This window comes from Zootermopsis nevadensis, unplaced genomic scaffold, assembly GCF_977971745.1.
Source record: "Zootermopsis nevadensis isolate Lab colony 2312 unplaced genomic scaffold, Znev_1.0 Znev_ptg000002l, whole genome shotgun sequence".
Taxonomy (NCBI): domain Eukaryota; kingdom Metazoa; phylum Arthropoda; class Insecta; order Blattodea; family Termopsidae; genus Zootermopsis; species Zootermopsis nevadensis.
Genome location: NW_028259134.1, coordinates 21,645,718 through 21,662,923, shown reverse-complemented (window position 1 = coordinate 21,662,923; position 17,206 = coordinate 21,645,718). Strand labels below are relative to the sequence as shown.

At 42.5% G+C, this 17,206-nt stretch overlaps 1 protein-coding gene across 16 annotated transcripts in view; it reads left to right on the top strand.

Moving 5' to 3' along the window:
* da (transcription factor daughterless) overlaps positions 1 to 17,206 on the top strand; it is a 149,575-nt gene that overhangs the window by 96,202 nt on the left and 36,167 nt on the right. The window contains exons 1-2 of one of the 16 annotated variants that reach the window (XM_087356450.1): positions 7,776 to 7,915; positions 8,817 to 9,183. The exons of 13 other annotated variants lie outside the window; for them this stretch is intronic. In XM_087356450.1, the coding sequence (XP_087212576.1) occupies positions 8,974 to 9,183 (210 nt within the window). In that variant the 5' untranslated portion in view covers positions 7,776 to 7,915; positions 8,817 to 8,973. Of the gene's footprint in view, positions 1 to 7,775; positions 7,985 to 8,816; positions 9,184 to 17,206 lie in introns of those variants that run through there. 2 more of the 16 variants (XM_087356452.1, XM_087356448.1) reach the window with 2 other exon arrangements.

Here is a 17,206-nt window from a genome sequence, read left to right as displayed (position 1 = left end):
ATTTGTTTGGCCTTTCAAATAGCCTCTTTGTAAACTACATTTATCAGTTCCATCAAAAATAAATAATTCTGCGTTTTGCCAGAGTAAACAGCGATTATTTCCTTAAACATTGTTAACCAGTTGGTCTTTGTAATGGTGAGGTATTGTTTTCTTTGCGGTACGGACTTGAGGTTTCGTATTAGGCCGGCCCAGAATACAGAGGCAATTCGTTTCACTAAAACGCCGATAACCGCCTATAAGCCAACGTGGCAAACTTCACCTGAAGTCGCTAGTTGGACCTAGCAGTTCTGCAGACCGATGTCTCTGTCGTAGACCTAGGGGGCGCTGGATTTCAGAGCATCCCGCATTCGGGCTAAGTGTATGCGTCAGTCTGTGTCGTATCTCGTCTGCCCCCCCTCTTGTAATATTGTGTGTAAAACAAGAAGAAGTTTATAACATCCCTTGTTCAGGGTTCGGTGGGGTGTCACGGAATCCATCGCTTGCCTTTTTTTTTTTTTTTTTTATTTCTTGTGGTGATACGATGTGTCGTTCCGCTATCGGTCGAATCACAGTCTGCCACTTAATTCGCTTCTGTTCCTAGCTCTGATTTTCACGGTGTTACGTATTATTCTTAAAGTAAACAGCGATTATTTTCTTAAACATCGCTAACCTGTTCACGTGTAGTGTTCTCTTTGCGGTACGGACTGAAATATTAAATAAGTTGTAGACGAGCTTCGGCTTTGAAAGGTTTATAAGTTGCAGATTTGTGTTGTAAAGACGCCTCGTTGGAATACGTATATACCAGTGGTTAGTTCTTGAGCAGAAAATTCAAAATTTTCAACACAGCGATGCTAAAAATCATCATTCACGGTTCCTTTGTTTGTCGGGTTCAGTGCGATGTTTTTGTTACTGATATTATTTCCGTTAATGTATTTCCACGCGTATTCACGCTAGATGTCTCTAAAGGTACTTGATACGTCCTGTCATCTTCTGGCGGCATGGAGAACTATTGGGACCATTTCTCTGGACCAGAGAACACAGCATCATCCCCTGCACGGCCTTGTGTAGACTTCCCGCTGTACTATCATGTATTTGAGGAGTGAGAGGGAGTGACTACGTGTTTTTAAAGAATCTTGTTTTTTTTTTGTTTTTTTCCCTGCTGTCTTGTCCTGCGATCGCTAAGCGATCGCAGGAACCAGAAACCACGGAGCAGGAGGGGACTTCGGTTTTTAGAATCTCAGGAGCACATTCTTGAAGATCAGGAATATTTTAACTTGTAACATTTACGTACGTTTGCCGACGTTACAGAGGAACGTATCGCCTCCATTTTCAGGGTAGAAGTTGCTACACCCCCCCGAAGGTGTGAGACAAGGGGTCGCAACCCAGAGGTCGTTGCACAGTCTTGCTTCGTATTCGGGATGTCCATGGTTCACGTCTCTGTTCTATGATCGGCTGTCGTGAGCGACGTTTCTCGTGGTTTTACTCTGTAAAACGTGCCGAATACTGGAATAATTCTTTTCACATACTTTTCAATTCATATGTCATACCACCGTGCCACGGTGGTCTAGCGGTTAGAACGCTGGCCTTGTAATCCTGGGGTCTCGGGTTCGATTCCCGGCGGTGCCCGAATTTATAACTTGTGTTGGGCAAGGCCGTGGTCTAGGCAACACGGAGTTTTCCTCCGGGGGCTTCCCCGGTTTCTCCGTGGCATCCCAACAATTACTCCATTCACACACAGAAGAAGGCAATGGCAAACCACTTCTGGATCATCTGCCAAGAACGTATATGAACAGGTCCCAGTCCGAGAAAAGGATGGAAGGATCCTGTTCATATGGACCTGTCGTCAGACAGAACACTAAAAAAAAAAATGTTATACCGTCGTTCGACGTCGGAACGTTTTTCTCTGACTTACGCCCTTCTTCCAGTCCATTAATGACCTTTCCTTTTGTTCGCCTTTTTGTGAAAACTTTTATGTCGTCTTGTGCCGATCCTTTAGCGAACGCCTCGTGACGTTGTTTGCAGTTCTGCTCGAAGCGGTGCCCCGTCTCTGATCCGAGCCTCCTCAGTGGTCAATGTCCGACGTAGCGAACCGCAGCATACCATCTAATTATTCTGCCAATTAACATTATATTACTTCATGTTACATTAGTTTATTTGCCCCACTCAGCTGCTCGCAATTTTGGCGTTCGCCCTTCCAGCCCGTCGAATGCATTCCTGAGGTCCTGGTTTCAGATATGGAACTGGCGACGGACTGCCCTGTTGAGGTTTTCCTCGGTCTCTCCACGCATATTCATGGGCAACACGGTTACCACCATATTATCATCATGTATTGTAGCCCCAGCCGCTGTCAGCGTCGTTAAACAATCACTAATACCCCCCCACCTAAATTTCTTTGAGATCAATTTTAATATTATACTTCATTCAACTCGTAAGTCTCTGAAGCGACGTATTCTTGTAAGGGTTTTCGGATAAAATTTATTATAATTCATTTTCTGTATTGTTAGACGTTGGTAAGACTGCTTCAGGGACATGTTTAGCACCCCACCCCACCCCACGTTGCTACGAAGAGATGTAAACTCCGCCCCGAATCCGTTCTGTACCTACTCCTTTCCTGTCCCTGACGCAGAGTGAATCGGACAAACAAGTGGGCCACCTGGCGAGAGAACTTGACAGCTCATCGGATTCCTGTAGATTCCTTTCATCGAAAGAAGAGAGCATCGTGACGTCATCTCGTTTAAGGGTAAGAGTGGAACGTGTGCATTCGCGTCAGACGGTGGCTATGGCAGACCGGAGGAAGGAAATTAATTGGTGGAAGATCATCTGTAGGTTCCTGTAGCGCGGTTCATAGGTAGTGTGTTCCGTATGGAAATATCTTTTCTATAATTTCATTAATCTTATTGTCATCCGGCGCTGATATGAGCGATGAAGTTAAAATTGAATATGAAGCAGCTCTCAAATAGAATTTTTGTCAGTTTCCTCAAAAAGGGTTCCTTGTATACATATTAAAGGGTCGTGACGTTGTCAAACTCTCCACTTTGTAGTGTGATGGACTTTGGCAAACAAGAATCTTCTAAGGTAGTATATTTGCGTCATATTGTGAATAAGGTTAATATTTTAATATTTTCCGTCAAATCACAATTTTAATAAGATACATTCTACTATTTATTTATTTACTTCCATCATTTTGTTTTCTATATTACTCCATATTTATTAATGTTTTATTTATTTAAATCATTGCTTTACAGACTAATATTGAACATCAGATGAACCACGCCATTTAAAAAACAATACCTTCGTTCTAATATATAAGAGTAATCTGATAAGAACATTTCAATAAACTGCATAACATTGTAAATGATTGTAATTCGAGTTTTAAATTTTACCAATCTAATTTATACCTGAGGACGGTTAAATATAACCGAAACATGTCGTAAGAGACGTTCCAATTTGTAAATCGATCATTCGATGCGGAACGTGAAATGATATTTTAAATATTTTATTATCTTATTAAAATTGTGATTTGACGGAAAATATTAAAATATTAAGAAGCTTCTATCTATAAGCAGTAAATGAAGTTCATTTCGCCGTTTGTGTCGGTATGAATTCTGCAGCGCAGTGGCTTACTGTACTTGGCCCGCTCTTTCGTTCAGTAGGCGACGTCGAATTATCGCATTCCACGAAATGTGGAGTAAGCAGAATAAGACACGCGTACACAAACAAAATCACGCAATTACACTACGCCTTTTGATGTAGCGATGATCTCATTGTTTGTACAGCCCGTTTTAAAAACGTTGATCCGCGCTTTTGTGCTATTTAAGACTCATTTCGCGTTCATACAGGGGGAAAATTCATCCCAAATAAATCTGATTGCTCCTTTCATCTTGATGCTGACTGAGTAACCATTCAAGTTCACCGAATTAATTTGTTGGCTGTGGGATGAAGGACTGGGTTTGACTCCCAGCGAGGTAACCTTATCTTTCTTGTTGCTGTCATGTGTAGGCCACATCTGGACCTACCCACAGTCCTTTGTAACAGTTAAGGGAAGTTCTTAAGCCCTGATAAAGCGGCCGGAACGCGAAGCTGTTCGTTCTTACCGATGGCGTCGCTCTGAACGTGTATCAGACCGATGTGCATTGGGCAGTAGCCAGTAGGTCTTCATTTCAGAAAATGTATTTGTTGACTCGCGTTCTTTTTTAGCTTATTTCTGCCAAATGCTGAATCGTTCTTTCTTGTAGACGTGTCCATCTTCCGAGCTTTGTTTCCTTAAACCGTGAAAATCCTGAGTTCACGTTACTTGTGAACGCGAAACAGTTTGAGAAAACAGCGTTTTTACACTTGGGATTCAAACCTCAGACCAGGGCAGATGGCGTGTTATCTTGGCTAAGATAACATAGCCAGTCTTTGTTAGCAGTCAGCCATCTTGTCCCCCCCCCCCCCCCGAGGCCTCGCCCATCATCTTTGTGCCCCGAGGGGTCAGCTGACCTTAGTATTAACTGTTGAGGGTACAGTCCGCCAAGAACTCGTGTGAAAGTAATGGATTTTTTTTTTTTTACTCAAGGATCTTCGACAATTTTTGCCCAAACCAACCGCCTTGGTAGTATTTCTCTCCCCCATTTATTTGTGGCATGCGTAGAAATGGTTTTGCTTTCACAAGTGTGAAGAAATTTGTAGGCTAGTCAGGAGATGGCCCAAGGATTTTGAATTCGTAATGGAAGATTTACACCATTAATTCTGTGATATCAGTTGATGCTGTCTGGACGTAACTATTTACTTCAGATGTCAGTCTCATGAACAGTTTATTCGTTTAATAATAAATTCGTGTTTTATTTATTAGCTGGTTGTTTATTTAAGTACTCCGAGTGGTCTAGCGGTTAGAACGCTGGCCTTGTAATCCTGGGGTCTCGGGTTCGATTCCCGGCGGTGCCCGAATTTATAACTTGTGTTGGGCAAGGCCGTGGTCTAGGCAACACGGAGTTTTCCTCCGTGGCATCCCAACAATTACTCCATTCACACACAGAAGAAGGCAATGTCAAACCACTTCTGGATCATCTGCCAAGAACGTATATGAACAGGTCCCAGTCCGAGAAAAGGATGGAAGGATCCTGTTCATATGGACCTGTCGTCAGACAGAACACTAAATAATAATAAGATGAGGTGGTCTAGCGGTTAGAACGCTGGCCTTGTAATCCTGGGGTCTCGGGTTCGAATTTATAACTTGTGTTGGGCAAGGCCGTGGTCTAGGCAACACGGAGTTTTCCTCCGTGGCATCCCAACAATTACTCCATTCACACACAGAAGAAGGCAATGTCAAACCACTTCTGGATCATCTGCCAAGAACGTATATGAACAGGTCCCAGTCCGAGAAAAGGATGGAAGGATCCTGTTCATATGGACCTGTCGTCAGACAGAACACTAAATAATAATAAGATGAGGTGGTCTAGCGGTTAGAACGCTGGCCTTGTAATCCTGGGGTCTCGGGTTCGAATTTATAACTTGTGTTGGGCAAGGCCGTGGTCTAGGCAACACGGAGTTTTCCTCCGTGGCATCCCAACAATTACTCCATTCACACACAGAAGAAGGCAATGGCAAACCACTTCTGGATCATCTGCCAAGAACGTATATGAACAGGTCCCAGTCCGAGAAGAGAAAAGGATGGAAGGATCCTGTTCATATGGACCTGTCGTCAGACAGAACACTAAATAAAAAATAATAAAAGACTGTTGAAGTTTTACAGAAAAATCTTGGGAGCCTTTTGAGCTTTATGATTGAGCAGAGACATCTCGTGTGATTCTGTTTTACTACTCTACGATGAGGAAAGTGGTTCCTGTATTAAGGCGATGAGTTGTTTCAAGGATTTTGTCGTTTTATGAGAATAAAATTTATAAAGTATTTTATTTTGATTCTCTGGATATCTTACTGATCGTTGCTACTAAAACTCCGTCTGTCTGTCGTCGGTCATGCAGCGTTAATGATCTTCAATGATTCGTAGTGATTTGGGTTAGTTGCTTCTTAGAAATGTAGTTTTTGCAAACGTTTCGACAGACGTGCGCTCCTGCACTGTTTCTTGTTTTTGGGACCCTGAAACACGTGGTTAATCTAATCTAGGTGGTCCCTGCCGGGGGTCTTTCGTGTTGCATTTAATTCGGCATTATTGTTTCTCAGAGAGAGAGAGAGAGAGAGAGAGAGAGAGAGAGAGAGAGAGAGAGAGAGAAGTAAGAGTTAGGAATAAAAATTAGTTATCCCGAAACACTTTCATAAGTGACATTTAAATGGCATTTCAAATTTGAGATAGATCTTCGAGATACGTGATGATGATGTGTGGATTGGATTCATCTGGCTCTGGACAGATACAGGCTGAAAACTATAAGGAATTTTTATACATGAAAGCGGATCATTTCTTGAGATGGAGATTCTCTCTGGACTGAAGATGTTGATCTTCTGGGTTGTAACGCCGCGTGGACTTGTAGATAGACACTGACGTTTCGGATTAACATTCTGCTTCCATCTTCAGGGCTGTAGTAGGGTGACTCAGTACTGAAGATGAAGGCATTTGCGACAGGAAATTGGTTGACAAACGACGAGCCGTGGAATGAAATCCCCTTTGGTGCTCTGCGGGGCCGAGAGTTTTCGTCGTCCTGAAGGGATAAAAGATTCTAAGGTCATCGTTAAACGATTTACGAGTCTACTGGTTTTTGGACGTGGCTATTCTGTCTGGCAGACTGCTTGGTGCCGGCCAGTCGTCACGGCACGGTTTCTCATTGCCACGGCACGGATCCGCGTCTTAAACCGGACTATTTACAAAGCTAAAAGTTGCGTGTCTTCGCGTGGGTTGGTGACCAGGCCTGCCAACTGCGAGTCCCTTCCTCCTACTGCCCCTCACTTCTGTTCCGATAATAAGCGGCAGTGAAATCATATTGTTTTTACGCTACGTTTAACAAACACCACCTTGAGAACCTTTTCTGACGGACGTTCCCGGAGTTCCGGTTGCCACTGTGGTGGAGGGACTGAGTAATACCAGAATAGTTGGCTACGTAGCCGATATGCCCATCAAGAGATTTCCAGATACAGGGTTCACGTATTTGCGATGGTGCGTATATCCCGAGTCATTTCAGTAACCACCCTTCGTTCTTGGTCTCAGTTAACCCTAAAAATGCCAGAGGTCCATCATAAGGGGAATGAGACTGATGATGGAGGCAGCAGGGACCTCTGAAACTTCTACCAGACTACACGGCGCTACAACGCAGAAGACAGCCATCAGTGCGATAAAATGCGATAAATGTTTTGGCTTTTCAACAATAAAGACCTGAGTATGCAAGAGTACACTCATTGTTGCTGTGTGACTGTAGGTGAAACGAAACGATGGTTATTCAGTCTCAGGCACGTGGCGATTGTTGTCATAGCATCACTAATACGACATCTGATGGTGCTGCTATCTATCGCCTTCCTCACATCTCGAAGTCGTTTCGTCTGATTCTCAGTGGAAACAGCGATTGTTTCCCTAAGCACTGTTAAACTTTGTAATGGTGAAGTGTCATGTTTTCTTTGCGATACGGGATCGATTATTAAATATTCAGACGATGTGTACAACTTCGCGTACGACGACTGAACAGGCCTGTATCAGTGGCTCCAAAGCGTCTGTCATGTTGGTTTTGCTGGTTGTTATGCAAGTAAGCTTCTGAAGTGGGCGTTTCTCTGCCTGGAGGGGGGTGGGGGGTTCGGTTGGTAAGGTTGGCAGCGGATGTCTTTCTTTTTTTTTCTCTTGGCTTCTTCCTACATCTTTTGCACGCCGCTCACGGCTAGCGAGCGATAAATGTAGAGGAGCTGGCGGTTGTTGGTTGTGGTCTGCGTTCTGTGCGCCAAAGTTCGACTGTTACGCCCTGTAGGGCTCAGTGTGCATCCAGACTGATTGTTGACGTGATTGTTCATTGTTGAAACAGTGGGTGTTGGGATTTCTTTCTCCTTTGTGTTAAGTGTGGCAGAATTTTTGTTTCGCGAAGTTTTTATGGTGTGTTCATTGTTATCGTAGTATGCCTGCTTCCTTCTTACATTGTGATGGGGATTTTACTGTCTGCAACCTGTCTTTCTTCGTATTTATCGCTTTGTTAGTCTGAGTCTGTGAGATTAGACAGCTTTACGCGACGTTCGTCTGAGTTGCTTTTCAATTATTTTTTTTTTCCATTTGTCTTCATTTGCGCCATTCTTGCCAACTTAAAGTGCTGCTAGTCGAAATCATTGTTACATGTATAGTCACAAATCAAAGACGCTTTTCTGCCAGTCTCCTTGTTTATTTGTGTCGTAAGAATCTAAAATCAGATTTCTTGACCTATTTTAGCGTCTCTTTTGTGGCTGTTCTTTGTTGTCGACGAATTTATAACCGTTCAAAGCAACAAAGGTAGTTTGATGACTAAATTGTAAACGGAAATATTTAATATCTGTTTGGAGCATGCTGTGGTTCAAAAATAGGGCGCAGTTATATTGCCACGTCGTTTTCGCAGGCTTTTTTTTTGGGGGGGGGGGGCTTGGCAGTGATCGGCAGGCTGATCCACGCGTTTAATTTTATTTAAAAAGAGATGGACTCTGAACCTTTGCGTCAGTTTTTAAGAGCTGGTGCGAAATTCATTGTGAAGAATTTCGTATGTTTTCGTACGCGTACTAAGTTAAGGGCTTCGTCTCTGTCTGTGACCTGGCACTTCGCTGGTCTCGGGGTAAAGGTAGTTTCATTTTTTTAAAACTTATTTTTACCTTATTCCCGTAAACCACCTGTTGCTCGATTTTAAACCTTTCGCGCATGCGTCATAATATATATTTTTAAATAAGTGTTTTTTTTTAATTCTGAGTGCTGAAGGATTTCTACTTTATGACTACAGATGTTCGCGCTTGTTTCGTGCTCGTAATTAATGGAAACTGACAGTAGGCGGTGCTGGTGTGAGCTAATTAGAAACGTATAGTGAATTTATTAATTGTGATTGTGTGGGACACGTGAATGTTATCAAGATGATGCGTCAGAACGTCTCTTTTGGCAACCCCTGTATGAACTCTGTGATAATGGGTGTCAATGATAACAGTACGCGAATTTTTAACAGACGCGCCTTGATGAACTTTGCCCCAGAATTTATAAACACGGATCTTCTGGTCCCTCAGGAACAACAACAACAACAGTACTGGAACTACAATGGAACCGCAGCCAGCGGTCAGGAGAGTGGGGTATGTTGCTGGCGTATTGTGCTGCCATCTGTTAATAAATAACCTTAGTTTTAAAAGATGCTCGAACAAATTGCGTGCGATGTAAAATTGTAGGCGAATGATTTGAAACATTTGGTTTGTTTTTAAACAAATTGATACAAAGTAAGATGTTTCATAACAGCTGGTTCTGTGGTTGAAAGAAACGCGATCATGTTTGGAGGCGTTAAGTCTGCACGTTTGACGAAATAGTTGAGGAGCGCGTGTCTCTCTATACGTGGTTGTTTAAAGACGTTGTATCTATCAGCTGTTTAGGAAATGTATAGAGACGTGGTTATTGATTGAAGATGGCTGTCTTCTGGGTTGTTATGCCGTGATGATTGAGGCAGCAGGGACCTCTGATGTCTACCAGACTGCACGGCGCAAGAACCCAGAATTCATCCAGCCATTGCCATGATAATTTCAAATTCTAATATAAAAATGTATCTGTGTTATTCGATTTGTTATCAAAACGAGGCTTTAATGCAGTGAAATGGTCGACTATCAAATTCTTGAGAAGGTTGCATTATGGTCTTTGTCAGGCTACGTGTTACACGTATTTAATGCCAGAAAATATTTGCGTGTAGCAGTTAAATGAATGTGTATGCCTAATAGTGAATCGTGAAACGTGTAATAGGTTCTAGAAAGTGCTTTCGTATATCCAGACGATGTGGTTAATGGCTAGGCGTACGGACAAGGAACACATGACCGTCAGACGAGAGCAACTCTGTCTGCGTTACGTTACGATTAGCGTTCGATTATTTTTACAGGTGAGTGACTCAAAATTCGGATCGGATGGGTTTCGCGCCATCCACTTCTCGGAAATGTAGTACATAAATTAAACTTGGCAATTACATCAGGTCGTTAATTTGTATTGGCAACGGGAACGACCACACATTTGATTTAAACTGGAATGGCTTAAAATAGACCACGACCTCAGGTATCGTAGTTTTTTTTTATTTATTACGTGATGAAGTTGCCAGCAACCCAGTGATGCTAGAAGGAAAAATGCGACTGTAATCTGTCGGTAGGGCACGGAATATCTGTTTATTCGGACCCTGCTGCTTTATAATTTGCTGCTGTTCACAGTTTTTAGGACGTAATGTTATGACTGTTGCCATGGTAATGATACTGAGGAGGCTTGTGCTATGAACCAGCAAAAGTTATTTTAACCTCGAAATAAGATCATATGTCACATTGCGATCCGTTAATCATTTTATATTTTTTATATTATTTAATTTTATATTTTTTATTATTATTATTATTCAGTGTTCTGTCTTACGACAGGTCCATTGCTCTGCCCAAAAAGAGCTCTCCAGTTTTCCCTATTCTCGGCTTCTCGTTTTAATTCCTGGAACGTCATCTTCTTTCCTTGTTTAAGATCGTCGGTTAGCTGTATCAATCTTCTTCCTAGTCCTCTCTTTCCTTCAACCTGGCTTTCGGTGTTATATTATTTATTATATTATTTTATTAGCTTTCGTAATTAAGCAAAGTAAGTAATGATTTTAATTTGTGTATGCTGCTTGGTTAGAGATATCTAGCTCCTACTATAGAACGTTTCGTCTAAAAATATTTAGCCCGTCTGAAACGGAATGTCTTCTGCACGTTTCTTGGGTTCTGTTATAAGCACGTTTTTCTGTCCAACACTAGCTGAGTTGTAAGAATGGTTTTTTTTATTTGTTTTATGATATTCTGGGTTGTAACGCTGTGTGGACGTGTAGGTTGATGCCAGCATTGCCGATGAACATACTGCCTTTATCTTCAGATCTGAAGATCAGCATCGACGTATTCACCTCCGAAGCGACCTCAGATCTCGTACAGTGAGGCGGTGCTGTTTCTTATATCCGAGCTGTTATTCAGTGTGTAACAAAAGTTGAGAGTCTGTCCACGAAGTGTCACGTGAAAAGTGGATTTGGATTCAAATATTCAGAAGTTTCGATCGGGGCCAGGTGCGATGCCTTTCAAGAACTGAGAATTTGATCAGCATTAAAAATGCAAGGCGAAAATTTGGTGAAAATTGCAGGGTGTCGATAACCAGTCCTAATTGAAAGGTTCTGCGTCGTTTGGGGGGGTGACTCAGAGACGTTTACAAAAACTTCGAAAGTCGGAAGTGAAATTGAGTTAAGGTGAGATGAAAGTAGCTTCAGTTGTTTCATTTCTTTGTCGCTGACCTGTACTACATTATCTAATGTAATAGTTCTTATTGGCTAGCCCCCAAAGTTACGTACACAGACAGCGCGCTCTGCTCTGATATCCGACAGTGCCGTGGGCGATCGGGTAAATTATTTGTTTCGTGGCAACAGAACTGTGACACTCGCCTTGGATCTGCACACCTGGTCGGTTGAAACTCGACATTTGGTTGCGGTTCCCATGAACGTTTTTCTTTGCTCTGTGCTGTGTGGGCAATATCCTTATCCTTATTAGATTATATCAGCGGTACGCGTATTCTCGCGGACAGCGTTCGATTCCAGGCAAAGGCCATGCCGGCCTATTTATGTGACGTTATTATTTAGTGTTCTGTCTGACGACAGGTCCATATGAACAGGATCCTTCCATCCTTTTCTCGGACTGGGACCTGTTCATATACGTTCTTGGCAGATGATCCAGAAGTGGTTTGCCATTGCCTTCTTCTGTGTGTGAATGGAGTAATTGTTGGGATGCCACGGAGGAAAACTCCGTGTTGCCTAGACCACGGCCTTGCCCAACACAAGTTATAAATTCGGGCACCGCCAGGAATCGAACCCGAGACCCCAGGATTACAAGGCCAGCGTTCTAACCGCTAGACCACCGTGGCGGTCTTATGTGACGTATTAAAGAATAATACTTTAGAGACAACCTGAGAAATTTCTAGGTATCTTCAGTCTTGAATTTAGGAATGTTAAGTGAGTATTGTTGGCAGCAGTGATAATTATCGCGGATTAACGAGAAGAAAGGAAATTCCGATCCACATCATTATTATTATTATGCGTTACGAAATGGATGATTCTTGCAGCTCGTTTCATGGAATTGCTATGTACGGATGTCAACTTCAAAGCAGCCGTTGTTTGGATATGAAATGCAAGGTTAATCATCTGCAGAAACATTGCTCAATGTTAAACTATGTGTGTAGTTGCGGAAACTGTAGAAATCAAAACCTAAAATGAACTTAGTCACGTCATAATATTAATTGTCGCGATTCGCAGATGTTTTGAAATGAAACTTCATTCTTTGGCCCTCAGGTTCATTCGGAAGTGTGAAAAAAGCATTTGGCCTTTTGACACTGAAGCTCGTCCAAATAAATAGTACGTAAGAACTCAGTCCGTACCGCAAAGAAAACACAGCACTTGATCATTACAAAGATCGACTGGTTAACGCTGTTTAAGGAAATAATACGACTAAAACGCTAAATTAACCTTTGGAGCTGAAGCTCTTTCAAATGAAACTTAAGAATTCAGTCCGTACCGCGAAGAAAACACAGCACTTTACCATTACAAAGATCAACTGGTTAACCTTGTTTAAGGAAATAATACGACTAAAACGCTAATTAACCTTTGGAGCCGAAGCTCTTTCAAATGAAACTTAAGAATTCAGTCCGTACCGCGAAGAAAACACAGCACTTTACCATTACAAAGATCAACTGGTTAACGCTGTTTAAGGAAATAATACGACTAAACCGCTAATTAACCTTTGGAGCTGAAGCTCTTTCAAATGAAACTTAAGAATCCAGTCCGTACCGCGAAGAAAACACCACACTTCACCATTACAAAGATCGACTGGTTAACGCTGTTTAAGGAAATAATCGATGTTATAACTGAGAGTTTGTCAAAAGAACGTAGTTAATTTAGTGTTTGGTATTTAATGTGAACGCAGTTTTACTTTCTGCTAGGAAGCCCCCCCCCCCCCCAAAAAAAAAAAACAGCATCTGCAACTTCAAGCGTCTGCATTTGGTGCCGAGACGTTGCATTCCGATGCTCCGTTGTTTCATTGCCTGAAGTCTGTTTTCCTCTGCGTCTTCTGGGAAACTATTTTTACTGTCTTCCAATGAAGTTTTCTCTCGCTCTGCCCCCCATTCGTTTCTTCGTTTGCTAACAGCAGGCAGTCGGATGTCTTAAAAGCGTATTTAACGCATTAATCCGAAACATTACAGTGGTAAGTATATGTACCACCTGCTTTAACGTTGCTGCTCTTGAATTTTGCCAAAGGGTGTATCTATGGGTCTCGTGTAATCGTTGGAATAAAAAGATATTATTTTCTTAAACGTCTTTGCCCGTTGGTTTTGGAGGCGGTGGAGTGTTGAGTTTTCTTTGCGGTACGGGCTGAATGTTTGCTTGATTTTCGCGTTAAAAGTTTTATGTCTGTGGAAAATTCGCCGAATTAAGAGTTGTGATAAGTGTATTTGTCGGTGAAACGTGATTATTCGGTCTGCGGCTTGCGGATTCTGTACTACATTCGACTCATTTGCCGTAATAAGTTGTGTTTCGCCGATCTTCGGACTTAATACAACAGCAGCTGCTGCAGGTTCCATCTGACTTACCGCGGACTCTGCCCCTCTCAGTGAGTGACCCGGATGACGTATTCATGGACCCCGGACCCGTTCATGCATTCTCAGAAAACAACGTACAGAAACTGAAGCACAGGACTAGAAACATTACCGGTTGACTTTTCAGGTTCTTAAGGCGACGAGTATGAAGTTGACCGACGTTTCAGAGCTGCTTGCTGCCCTGATGATGGAAACACGTCTGAAACGAGGATCAGCATGAATCCGGCAGTTCTCATTGAACATCGCTAAACCCATGTAAAACTTAGATATTTTATCTTTCGTGTCATTTTTGAATCAGGAAGTGTTTTGGGACAGGGAAATCGAAAACCGCCCCGCGTGGTAAAGTCGACAGTGGACGATGGCCATGGAATTGGAAGAAGTGGCAGTGAGGACTGTGCCATTGGCCATCGTGAGTGTCACATGTATCCTGCCCGTCCATATCTTTATGTGGAGAGATAGCAGTAATTGGGTTATGATAAGTAAAGTAGGTCTTCTCTAGTTTTCTGTTTGCGTTCGCTTTCCTTATAAGAGAAGGTTTACAATATCTTATAAACGACAGTCAAGTAAAAAGCGTATATCAATATATAAACTTAAAACGAAAATTACTAAAATGCAATGCTAATATTAGATTCAATAAAATATGCATAAAAAACAAAATAATACCAAATTATAACACAACAATAAATGTTGATACAATGAAAAACGAAGAAATGATAATAAAATTAAAAATTAGTAATTGAATTAAGAGTTTATAACATACACCTGATGACGGCTCTATGAAAACCGAAACATGTCGAGAATGTTCCATATGTAAATCGAGTACTCGATACTGAACAAAGGATAATATTTTAACCATTTAATTATCTTATATTAATTTATTGTGATTGACGGACAATTTTAATATATTTTAATACTATTTTTAAATAAAATCACAATATATTTTACTCTTACTGTATCACTGTCCATTTTAATTTTATTTTTTTTATTTTTGGTGTTGCGTCGGATGATAGGATGAATAGGAAACGATGTGGAAGGAGGCGTTCTAAAGCATTATCCCAGCATTTGAAGGGATGGACTGATGTAAACCACGAAAACTCTGTCGCGATAATCTGTGACCCTTGAACCCGGGATGCAGACGGCTGGATCGCGGTGTTCCGTTGTCCGCATTAACCCTCAGTCCTTTGCTACTGACGATGAGCGAGGCGGACGTGGGTCGAGTCTCAGGTCGGCCTGCCACCAGAATTAACCGCAGCGTGCAGCTATTTTGGGCGGTCGACAAGTCAGGCGACTTCGCCGACTGCACTCGGGGATGCTGGGTGAGACTGCCTGACGCCATAGCCTCGCGTAAGGCGCGTCCTTGGGAGTATTTATACAGCCACTACCGCGCGTCGTTCCTAGAAGCGGTAATTAATGCCCAGGCCTTCTGACATACACGATTCGCTCATCGTAGACGCGGAAAGTGGATCTGATGAAGGTCGATTTGTATCTATGAATTTCCTTTGTCCGCCCTTGGAAGCACAGCTGTAGGTTTGTGTGACACAGGTTTTAACTTTCAGTGGTAACTGCGATCTTCCGAACGTAATTAAACACTGTAGGACCCGGTTCGATCCCCAGCTTGAGTAGAATTTTTATATCGAAACCACGTGAAGAACGTATCCGGCGTCTTGATAACTTTTAGTGCCTGCCGTGGGTAAAGCGGATGAATTTTGATATTAATATTGGGAGGTCTGCGTGTGAGGCGTGCAGTGCAACGTAAAATTTTGTTATGAACTTGGCATTTGCTCTAGGACCAAGGAAAACCACGGAAAACCTTAATCGAGTTGCCGGTCGCAAAACCATGTGGATTTGTTTTGTAAAGAATATTTAAGGATTCGGTTCTTACCGCAAAGAAAACACAGCACGTCACCATTACAAGGATCAACTGGTTAACGCTGTTTAAGGAAGTGATCGCTGTTCTTAGCGAGAATGTTATTAAACACGATTTGCATTAATGTTCGTTCTCTGTTCCCGGAATCGGGGACATTCTTCGTTTGAGGAATTTGCCTTTTAGCTCAGATCCGGTTTCAAACATTCTTGTGTGCATGTAAATGGTGTAGGCGACAAAGCTGTAGTAATTGGCAGATCATTTTCAATACGTAATTACTTCGGGCGTGTTTCTGTGTTTTACCTCGCGTTGATCGACGTGTCTCCTTGATCGAAATATTTTGGTGAGCGCGTCTTTGACGTTAATTTCTATTTTCTTTGAAGGTCCTGTTGTGTTGCTTGTGATCCTGTCCGAGAAGCAATGCACTTTGCCTCGATTTCCACTTAATTTACTTCTGTGTCTACTTTTTATCACACGTTAAGGAGTTTATACGAGGCTCGTCCACAAAGTAAGTTTCCCTGGGGCCGTTTACAGAAACAAAACACAATTTCATGGGAATATTTATTGCAACAGATACAGCAAGTGTCCAGCTATTTTTCAACATATTCGCCACCGGAATTGAGACATTTGTCATACCGTGGGACCAACTTTTGAATACCTGTGTCGTAGAAGTCTGCCGCCTGGGATTGGAACCACTGTGTGACAACCATCTCCGCCTCTCTGTCATTCTCAAAACGCTGACGCTGACCGGACAGGAATTTCTTGAGGTGTAGGAAAAGATGGAAATCACTGGGAGCGAGGTCCGGGCTGTAGGGTGAATGATTAAACACCTCCCAGCTGAACTCCTGCAGGAGACTTGCTGTCCGTCGAGCCGTGTGCGGCCTAGCGTTATCACTGACCGCACTTCACAGTCGGCGGGAGCTGGAATAAGAACCTCCATCTTCAACAGCTGCAACGATGCTACTGTGAGAACGCGGGAAGTACCGTTAGTGCATGCGCCATGCTACGTCATTGCTCTATCACGTACGCACAGTCGCTTCGCGCAATATAAGGTTTGCTAGCTGTGGGACGAGTGGGAAACTTACTTTGTGGACGCGCCTCGTAGTAAAAGCGCGTGATACGATTTCCCCTGAAGCATGACTCCCCCGCCCGTCTGCGCACGCGTAAAGAATGTTGGTCCCGAAATCAGCTGAGAACTAGAATTTCGCCAGAGGCTTGTATCACACTTTATTTTTTAAAAAAGCCCCGATTCGGAACATTTCGCGTTTCTTACTGTTCGCTATTGCCGCTGACTGTGACAGTGATGTTTGATTTTTGAAACGCCCTGTAGATTTATAGTAGGAGGTCGGAGGGTAGAATCGAAAGAAATAAAATTATTTCGGTCACGTCTCGACTCCGTCTAGCGAGGACATAACATAAACCTTGTTGTTTTTCCTTCGTCTTTATTCCGTTGTGTAGGAATTTCCATTTGCGGAAGAAATAGAGAGGAAGGAAGGGAGACTGAAATAAGAGGTTATTGCACATGTCTGTGTGTGTGTGTGTACAATTTGATCGAGTGAGCACATTCCAACGCCGAGTATGTGATCGTGACAAAAATGCAAGTTGCAAGACTTTTTGTATCTCGG